Here is a 10,899-nt window from a genome sequence, read left to right as displayed (position 1 = left end):
TACCTCAGCATGTTCGGGAGGCAACTAGAGGGAGTAATACTCTTGATTTGATTATCAGTAATGATTCTTCATGCATTAAGAATCTACATGATTTGATTATCAGTAGTGATTCTTTATGATTTGATTATCAGTAGTGATTCTTTATGATTTGATTATCAGTAGTGATTCTTTATAATATGATTATCAGTAGTGATTCTTCATGTATTAAGAATCTGCAGTTAAATGAACCACTAGGTGGCAGTGATCAATTAGTGGCTGCAGTAGACTCGCCAGACATTTTAGTTTTCCCCTGAAAGCCTCGGGACACTTCATAATTAAATAGCATCTGTTAGGAACCAATTCAGGCGAACCTATTCACGGCCTGCGGTCTTGTTTGCGATATACAAAGAATTAGCCACAAGTAGAAAGAACCAAGAGATTGTTAGTGTGAAAATAAAGGAATCTGAAAACCATAAAACAAAAATGCGGACACTTGAAATAGTGGCTTTTAGTTACAATCTGTGCAGCCAGAAATATTGCCCATTTAATTATTTTGAAAATTTCGTGTCTTTTGAATTTTAGTGATTTATTTTTGTCATGTACCACTGACGTGTGTCAACTAAGTACCACACTCAGTTTATGTGATTTTTCGTATTGTGTTTATTAGTTGACACACAGCAAAAATAAACACTAAATACATTTATTGAAGTCGTGTTTCACCGGAGGTCACCCCCACCCCCTGGATTCGACACTGTTCGCGGTGTCGAATCCAGGGGATGGGGGTGACCTCCGGTGATATTTCTAACTCGCAAATGTATCTTTCTATGTGCACTAAACGTAGATTTGTAAGAATGACGTCAGGCGCATTGATACACCCCCGTAAAATGCCATTATACCCGGAAATTCGTTACGTAAAATGATAATACAGTACTTTAGTACTTCTAAATCTAATTGTTGTCATGTATATTGCCAGTCGTATCATTAGGAAAGCCACCCAAACCGTTGTGTTTATTTTTAGTTGTTTACATTGCTTTTACTGAACGTTCGATTTAGAATGATTATTCGAATGTTAAGCCAATTGGGCTTACAGGCTTTGCTTGTTATCGTCCTGTATATTTCTTCGAAAGTTGATGTTTGTGCAGCGGGTAAGTGCTATGATTTGATCATTCTCTTTGTATAGGTTACGAATCGTGTTCGTTTGACAAATAAAACTGTGGTAATACGATTCTTTAGATGTCACTTTGCAAGTTATATCCTTATTACTATTAAAACTAGACAAACATTTTGGAGCGAATGGATGGATGAAATGGGAAGCTTATTTTATGTTTTTACCTGTTTGGTAATCCTGCACGTTAGTATAGTGAGTCACCGCTAGCTCCGAAGTGGTGCGAATCGTATTCTGACGGGCAGTTCCAACTTGACTGAGCATGCGCGAAACTGACTATATACTGGCCACAGATACAGTGGACACTCCCATAGGCAGTAATGTTAATTCCTTTTACACGTTAAAAGTTAACTGCAGCCATTATCAACCCACTGCAGGATGGAAGCCTCCTCAACAATTCATGCTGAGGGAAATAGACCATAATCTGCCACGCTGGTCCAGTGCGGGTTGGCAGATCGACCGTATTTAGCAGTCAGGGGCTTGAACCCCGGTCCACTCAAAGAGCGTCTGCTACTCCACTCGGCTACGCAGGCCGCTTTTTTTACACATACTATGTATAAATATAAATAAATAAAATTTCTGTTTATACTCCGGGATGACCAAACGGTGAGAGAAGTTCACAAGATAGAGAGAGAATACAAGAAACACCACCGCACATGCTCAGCAAGTTGGAACTGCCTGTCAGAATACGATTCGCGACAGATTGGAGCTGGCGGGGACTTGTGGGCTTTCTGTGACTCATGACACCAAAGTGCAGGATTATCTTTTTTTTTTTTTAGACTGATGGTGTATAAGCTTTGCTTTCTTGCATCACATGCCTCTACTAATGCTAATGTCAGTGTTTTTGAGAACGTGACAAATAAATCTGATTGGGATACGAATTTTGGTAAAATCCAGAATCTGGTTACCCCTCCGTACTTTGACTAAAAGTCAGGAAGAAGGAATGAGTGGCAAGTGCCACTCATTGCTTTCCCCCTCCCCTTGCCCTCTTAGGTTGACATGCCTATGGTGTTTATCCTTCCACAGGAATTCTCTTTCCGATTTTAAAACAGCGGGATGGGGGGATAGACACCCTACCTAAGCTAAGCAACCCCCCTCCTCGATGACACAAAACAATTGGAAACAAACGCTTTCACAATAATCATCCAATCACAGAACTGGACTGAACAATCACTCCTTTCTACGACCACGCCCAGACAAGAGTAACCAGAAAATGGAGTTCAGCATGAATTTCAATGTAGAGAGACTTAAAAATTTCACTAGAATACAAACTTACATTATTAAAAACAAAAATCACTATGGTAAACACACATACACATTGGATTCCACTGACCAAGATATTGCCTTGACCACTATTCGTATGATTATTTAATCTCTGAATTAACCTGAAAGATTATGCAATTTCTGAATTAATCAGCGATTAATCATACCATTTTGAGGGTACTGTGTGATACTGTTGACACAAGAAGTGGCAACTGAAGTTTAACCTTGACAAATGCAAAGTACTGCATATGGGTAGAAGTAACCCCAGAGAAACGTACCAACTGCGTGGTACTACACTTAAGGTGGTAGAAAATGAAAAAGACCTGGGAGTAAATGTGCAGGCAGATATGAAGTTTTCTGAGCAATACAGACAAGCTGCCAGGGCAGGTCATGGGGTTTTGTTAATGATATATAGGAATTTTGCTAGCAGGGGAAAAGGAGGTGATTATCCCTCTGTATAAGGCAATGGTCAGGCCACGCCTTGAGTACTGCGTACAGGTCTGGAGGCCTCATTTTAGGAAGGATGTAGATTTACTAGAGTGTGTACAGAGAAGGGCAACAAGATTGGTGAGGGGAATGAAGGGATCCTCTTATCAAGAGAGGCTTAAGTTCTGCAAATTGCAGTGGCTGGAGACTAGGCACCTGTGCTGTGATCTGATTGAGGTGTATAATGGGTTCAGCACGCTGAATTCTGATGGGATCCTTCCACTTGTTCAGATTACGAACCTAAGGGGGCATAAATTCAAATTACGAAAGGACAGATGTAGAATAGATGTGCGGAAATTTGCCTTTAGCCAGCGGGTGGTTAATTGCTGGAACAAACTTCCATTTGTCATTGTGGAAGTTGATAGATTGAATAAATTTAAGGAGGAACTGGACAGGCATTTGGAGGGAATGGTGTGATATTTTTTTTTTTTTTTTTTTTGGCTGATGCTGCATAAGCTCATACATTTGCTTTCTTGCATCACATGCCACTACTACTACTACTACTACTACTACTACATGCCCCAAAACAATTTTACATTTAGTTTCATTTAAACTAGATCTGAGTTGATGAAAATCATCACTCTTCTCTTTCTTGGTGATTTCCTTCTTCATCTCTCACTCTCAGGGTAACTCAATTTTTTTTGGCTGGTGCAACATAAGCCTCAGGCTTCCTTGCACTATATGGCTAATAATACAATACAATTTATTTTTATCACGCGAATTTGTTTACAATATATGAACTTGTTAAGAAAAATAAATTTCTTTACAACAAGTTGTAATTCTTCATTTACAACAGTTTTTGCATACAAATTTGTTATATAACAGAAAAGATAATGAAATCACAACACAAAGTACATTCTGCACTGCAAACAGAGATAGCAATTCTAATCTACTGTATCATTGAGTATCAAAAATTTTCTTATTAAGAATTTTAATTTGGAGCTAGAATAACTTCTCCTGATCCTGAAATCTACACTAGCCAACAAGTTGTTTTATTGTATTCATTGTATTCCTATCTCCAAATCTATTTAGTACCCTAGGGTGAGGCAAAACAATTGCTTTTGGGTTCCTTAAATTATGTGAGACATTCCTTTGCAGATTCGACTCTTCAAAAATAGTGTTAAGATTTTTCAAAATTAAATTTAACTTCAGTTTTTGAACTGGATAAAGTATTTTGTATCTCAACAAAAATTGCCTTCTCTTATTCAGGTCATTCCAAAAGTTTTTTTTTCCCTTTAAAAGTCTCAAAATCCTGTGAATTAAGTTGTTTATTACCCTTATTTCAGTTATATTTGCTCATGCCCCATACATTTACTAAATAATTGAGTTGGGAGTCCACTAATGCATAATATAAGGTAACTTTTGTAAAAGGCCAGACTTTTTTTCACTCCCAAAAAGCCTTCTAAGATTTAACTTATTCTTAATGTAGTAAAAAAAGTACACATAAAATCTCTTTTTTTTTTTTTTTTGGTACAAATTTGTTATATGCATTGCCCAACTTAGACTGTAGTTAATCCATAACCCAAGGTAACAATGATTTGAAACTTCTTCCACAGTTAGACATTTGCAATGCTGGAAATTCTGATCATGTAGGCATTCATGTTTATGTAATTTGATAGAGGGATGAATGTCCAAGGTTTGATGAGGAGGTCTAATTACCAAATATTTTGTTTTTTCAAAGCTGAGTGCTAATTTATTATCATGCAACCAAGTTTGTAAATGTATTACATCCTGCTGTAAATCTTTAGCTATTTTTGTCAGGTTCTTTCCAATTGTATGTAAGATTATATCATCTGCATAAATTTTTTTTATAAAGGAGTTATTTATTAATAAATGACAAATATGTCATTTATATAGATGTTGAACATGATTGGCCCTGCACAAGTGCCCTGAGGTACTCCTCTCTTTACATTATATGATTTTCCCTTTGTATTTTCTACTTCAACTGTTATTTTTCTTTTGGTTAAATAACATACTAAGAGTTGATTGATTCTTCCCCTTATACCATATTTCAGTAATTTTTGTTGCAATATTGGGATATCAATTAAGTCATATGCTTTTTGTAAAATCTATAAATAAAATCATTATGAAGTTATTGTTGTTTAAATGCAAGTTAAAAGAGTCTACTAAATTCTGTAATAATGTCTGTGTGCTCTTGCCCTTCTGACATGAGAATAGAGTTGTTTAACAGTCCATATTGATGTAAATATTTGCTTATATGGGGAAAAAATATAATTTTCTATTATCTTATTTATAACTTACTGTATTGTTATTGGTCTATAATTGCAAAAGTAATCTGATGATCCCTTTTTATATATACGAATTACCTTTAATGAAAGTAAATTTGTAGAATAGTTTCCTGAATCTACCATCCGTGCTATGAGCTCCACCAAGAGAAAAGAAAACTGTTCTTTATTTCTCTTTACTTCGGTTACTGTAATACATTACAGTAACCAAAGTAAAGTAACTAAGTGAAGTAATACAGTATACAGTCCGTAAGATTTCTTGTTCTTTAACTGTTCTATAATCTTAAGAATCTCAGTATATTGTGGAGTTAAGACTACACAAGAGTTTACTATCTGAGGAAGACTATCTTGTTGATTAAAGGAATTTGGCAATAATGAATGTAATATCTGTTGAGATCTAATACAGCTTTGGCAAACCTATTTGCAGCTTCATATTGTTTGTTTGTACCAGAAATCTGTTCTAATAGTGTTTTAATTTGATTTCCCCTTGATAATTTCTTCCTTGTACTTAACAGGTTATTTATAATTTTCCATTTATCCTTTTATCTGCTCATCCATAAAAAGTTGATTGTAATAAGTGTTTTTTTGTTTTCTAATCATATCTGTCAGTTTATTTCTGAGTGTTTTATAATTGTGATAATGTTCTATCTTTGATGGACAATTTCTATACTGCCTGAAGTATTTATCCCTTTGTACCATTAATTCTTCTATTTTGTTAGTCATCCAAGGTTTCTTAAGCTTAATCCTGCTACTCCTAGAATTTATGTTGCAAGCTGAGTGGTTTACTTTTCTTTCTGTATTAAACCTCGAATTGTTTATCATTTGTATTATCTTATTTGAAAAGACATTTACATTTGTTGTGTAAGATACTTGTTCTTGTATTAACATTATCTATGTTCTGTTTCAGTTTACCTGTTGATAAATAATTTTTCTTCATAACATTTGTTAATTTTATATCTTCACATGGATGTTGTTTTGAGTACATATCCACTATTAGTATACATGTTCTGTGATCTGAAAATTGATCTAATAGTATGTAAGAATTAGCATACTTCAACTTTATATTTGTTATAAGGTGATCTAAACAAGAGGTTACTGTTCTGTCACCCTCCATCCTTTGTTGCCTAGTTATTCCAAATGAGGTATGTTCAAATCCATAATTGTTTAAGATTGCAGAGTATCTGAGTGACACATCAGTTTCATTGGTTAGTAAATTAATATTAAAATCTCTTACTAGTATGGTCTTATCAGCCTGTATGTCATCCCATAGCAGAATTGTGTTATCTAATTCAATTAGGAAATGAATAGAATCTGATGGTGGCCTATAAAAAGCACAAATCATGAATGTGTTTTCTGGATCCTCTCCTAATAATTTGACACAGCAGTTTTCACAAGACTGTGTTAAGTGGTAAACCAGTACTGCCTTAAAGCATATTCTATAGTATATTATTATTCCTCCATCCCTTCTCAAATCTCTCGATATATAGACCTTGTCATAACCTTGTATGTTATAATTAGAAATTTCATCACTTTTTATGTTAACCTCTGTTAAAACTATAAATAAATAATAAATAAATAAATTCTTTACTGTTAATAAGTACAGGACATGTACAAGAGATAATAATACTCAACACAGCAACATGGCCAGGAGTTTTACATTATAAATGAAATTAATTGGCAAAATGGAAAATAAAAAATACCGTTACATGGAAATTATGAGTTACAAACATGTAAATTATAATAATGAAAAATGAGGACTAAACGTCATATGGAGGAAATTATCCTAGTTCCACAGATGGAATCCACTCGAGGAGCATGTGACGGTATTTGTAGTCGGTAGCTAATTTCTGATTCCAAGACGGAGCAGTGCCTGAATTTTGGGGAGTGCCTGGGCAGGTAGGAACCGACTACACAGTTTCAACCGGTTGTATTTGAGTATTAGTGTGGGCTCTGACCTCAAGGATGGCATAGGATTGTGCCACTGACAGAAATCCCAGATGTTTGGGCCGTTTATTACTCCTGTGTACATTTTTACTGAAGTCATTAAACGCCTGCTGTCAATTAACCTCGGGAGCCTGGGTAAATTTAGCTGCTCAGCCATGTCAGTTGTTCTCAATTGAGGGGGTCGGCGATGCTTATTTGTGGCCCATTTCAGGGTCCAGTATTCACATGAGAACACCGGTTTTTGAAGTGAAGGCGACGCAGATGCCCAAATTTCAGCAGCATATAAAATAGCCGGATAAACAGTGGCTTGAAGATATCTGGTAGTGGTTGCGGCATCGTTGGAATGAAGTAAGTGTCGTTTCGCTTTCCAGTGTAGGGTGTTAAAACGCTTCCGGAGGTATTCTGTGTGATCATTAAATTTCAGCTTCGGATCAAAATAGACCCCGAGATCTTTATGGCAGGTAACCACTGGAATTAGAGTACCTAAAACTGAAGGTTGAATTATTGTTGGTTGCTGTTTCAATGAGTAAGTCATTATTGCAGATTTTGACGGGTTAAGGTTTAATCCAAACATCTTCAAGTAAGTTGAAAGAGTGGTCAAGTTCTCTGTGATGGAAGACGTAATTTCCATTGGGTTTGCAGACGGTGGGATTAAGGTAAGAAACTTTATCGTTGACATGAAATAAATTCTTTCATTGCATTTATATATTGCAAGAAGTTAAACCAATTTTTTCTTAATGACCTGATATTTAGAGCTACCAGAAAGAACTGATTTTTATTAATAATAAGAGCTTGAATATTCGGATTGTTTAAAAAATGTAATGGTGAATTTAAAATCTGTGATTCCTCGAAAAGCATACCTGATGTCTTAATTTTACCTTAGCTCTAGATTTCAATAATAATAATAATAATAATAAATAGGGCTTTAATTAAATATCAATATTAATGCTAGTATTCATAGTATGGTACAAGGAAGCAAATCTTATACAGCACCAACCAAAAAAAGGTAAAAATGCAGTTGAGCCGGCGGTCCTGACGACTAAATGTGAAACTACATGACTTATCTTTGCTGAAGGCGGGGAGTAGTATCAACACTGATTGGCAGAAACAAGCCACATCCCACACTCTGCTTTCCTCTCCATTTGTGCATGACACTAATGGCAAACGGCAATTTTTTTTAAAAACAACTGACAAAAATTACCACCACATGCAATCACTGATTGTTCTCGCTTGTACATTACTAGACGATTTCAGGAGCATTAACAATGAGAATTGCTCTTGCATGTCAGCAGAAATTACTTTTTGATTATACTCCAGATTATGGGTACACCTCCGGAGGAAGTAGCTTCTTTTGCTTGAATTTGTCCTTAATTACTGGTATAAACTAACCTAACCTTTTTTCACCAGCCAAAAGTGAAAGTCTTAAAAAAACCTGCACTTCTTTTGCTTGAATCCATCCTGAATTTGGCCATGCTCTCAATGCGGTGAAGAGGTGTACCCATAATTTGGAATTCATCCGACTTTTTTATTTTTGGGGGGGCTGCCGCTGCCAGACTTGCACTTTTTGTAAAGGCTGCTGCCCCCACACCCCTACTACTATAAAGAGAACAACTCATACAATTACTGCGAAAAAAATCAAACTCATACAACTAACAACTCATACCCATACAACTAACAAATACTCATACAACTAACAACTCATACAATTACTGCGAAAAAAAATCAAACTGTCAAGAAACAACTTGAAAACAGAAAAACTCACCACATCATTCTTCACATGCTGGCTGGTACACTTTATCAAACATCACACTGAAAACACTTGTATTCCAAACCTGTCAAATTTGCACCAATTCATCATTTAATTACAATCTTACATCCATCCTTTTGCAAACTATGAACATGGAATAACAATAACCGAGGGCAGCTGAGCAGCACAAAGATGGCTGAACAATAGCACAATAATTTCACATTTGCTGTTATAAGGTGAAAATGCAGTTAAGCTGGCGGGTAAAAAAAAAATCGGATAAACACAATAGTCACATGGTAAAAAACCACAAGAAAGAAAGAAAGTGCGAGAAGAAAATAATGATATGAAAAGTGAACTAAAAAAAGTGCCAGATGCAAAAGCAAAAAGAAACACATAAAATTATACATACAGTAACGTAACCTTCCAATCAAAGCTAAGCACCTCCCCCTCCTCGATGACACAAACAGCAAGTCATGTAGTTTTAGTAATCAGACCTGCAGCTTAACTGCATTTTAGCCAAAAAAAATCTTTTAATTTGCCCATTCCTTTCAATACCTTCCTTTGCTTATTTTCACTTCACCTCAACAATATTAGGTGAGAGTCTTCCAACAATTGATTACTCTTTTTGGTGGAATGAATTTCCACTTATTCTACCCTTTTCCAATTTAAATTTATGCTCCTTTGTGTTTCATATTAGCAAAGGCAACAATGCCATCAGCATATGATTTACATAACCATTCTTAATCTTTATATGCTTCAATTAGGTCACCATACAGATGCCTTGTTTTTAGAGACTGCAATTCGTAGAACTCTAATCTTTCAATAAAAATATCTATTTGTTTCCCCGACTAATCTCATTTCTCTTCTCTGCACTCATTCCAACAGATTAATGACTTTACTAAAGTGAGGTTTCAAAATCGGTATGCAGTATTATAGATGAGGTCTAAACATTGCTTTACACAGTCTGCTTTTTATTAGCCTTACCCCTTGTCTAGGAGTGGACTGGACTGGACTGTGACACTGGTGAAGGCTCAAAGTTGAGAATGGCTGAAACAAGATTGTAGTTTGCCCACTTGGCAATCAGTTATGGGTGCCATGGTAACATGGTTTTTAGGGTCAAGTGGTGCTGGTAGTTCCCACACCTGTGTGATTAATTCTCCTGTGTTAAATACAGTACCACATAAAGGCCAGATAAAATAAAACAAAATTTTTATTTTATTTATTTATTTTTTGCAGGCTAAAGCCACCCCAGATTCAATGGTCACTCATGAGGATTTTTACTGGGTGAGGCAGTTGTTCCCACTTATGTAAAGCTGTCCACTTGCAAACAAACTGCATGCTTACCCAACAAACTCCTTCCTTGCCTGTCATGGGTGCCCTAATTTGGCTTGGGAACCAGAAATTGCATACTGGAAGTGGGAGAGGAGATTGGACCTTAAATGAGTCTGCAAGGAACATGCTGTGTAGTGTTCAAGGTCTTGCAGCATCAGGGTTCCCCCCAATTCCACGATGAGCTGTTGTGACACAGTACAAACTACGTAAAGAGCAGAAAAGGTGTGAAATTTTATATGGTTTGCATTGTGTGGTGTTGGGTTATGTTGGTCTGTTGTTAATCTGGCCTCTTGGCCTAGGGGTTTGTGGAACACTGCAGTCCCCTAGTTTACATCCACGACCATAGGGAGGTCATCGGGTCATCCATCTCCAGAAACTCCAGCACTGGAGTCCAGAAGCAGGGCCTAGCAATAAATCCTGTGGGCATCCTTGTGTTACATTTCTGGTGATGCGTTGCTTTCTTGTCTTAACTGAAACTTGCCTATCACTGAGATAGTCTTGTATGCACCTATGTAAATTCTGAGGTGAAGTATGCTGGACTTCTGAATGCTTCAGATGCACCAGAAAATTTAATGTATGTAACAAGCAGGTAGGTTTCCTGTGTAGTACTGGCAGTATTCATTACCTAATTCATTGCATATTCTGGTGTGCTTCTTGGTTTGAAACCAAACTGTTTTTCAGATTGTAAGCCTGCACTCATGATTAGCACTCATGAGTAGCAGATTAGCAACATCCTT

The 10,899-nt window shown here is 36.3% G+C and overlaps 1 protein-coding gene across 1 annotated transcript in view; it reads left to right on the top strand.

Moving 5' to 3' along the window:
- The first annotated feature begins 801 nt into the window (after window positions 1-801).
- Window positions 802-10,899, top strand: part of LOC150078502 (store-operated calcium entry-associated regulatory factor-like) — a 150,240-nt gene continuing 140,142 nt past the window's right edge. The window contains exon 1 of the mRNA XM_090384289.1: window positions 802-1,124. Coding sequence (XP_090240415.1) covers window positions 1,034-1,124 — 91 coding nt within the window. The 5' untranslated portion in view covers window positions 802-1,033. The remainder of the gene's footprint in view (window positions 1,125-10,899) is intronic.

The sequence above is a fragment of the Mastigoproctus giganteus genome, chromosome 11 (assembly GCF_048544385.1).
Source record: "Mastigoproctus giganteus isolate SK-2022 chromosome 11, ASM4854438v1, whole genome shotgun sequence".
NCBI classification, from domain to species: domain Eukaryota; kingdom Metazoa; phylum Arthropoda; class Arachnida; order Uropygi; family Thelyphonidae; genus Mastigoproctus; species Mastigoproctus giganteus.
This window is presented reverse-complemented; position numbering and strand designations above follow the sequence as displayed.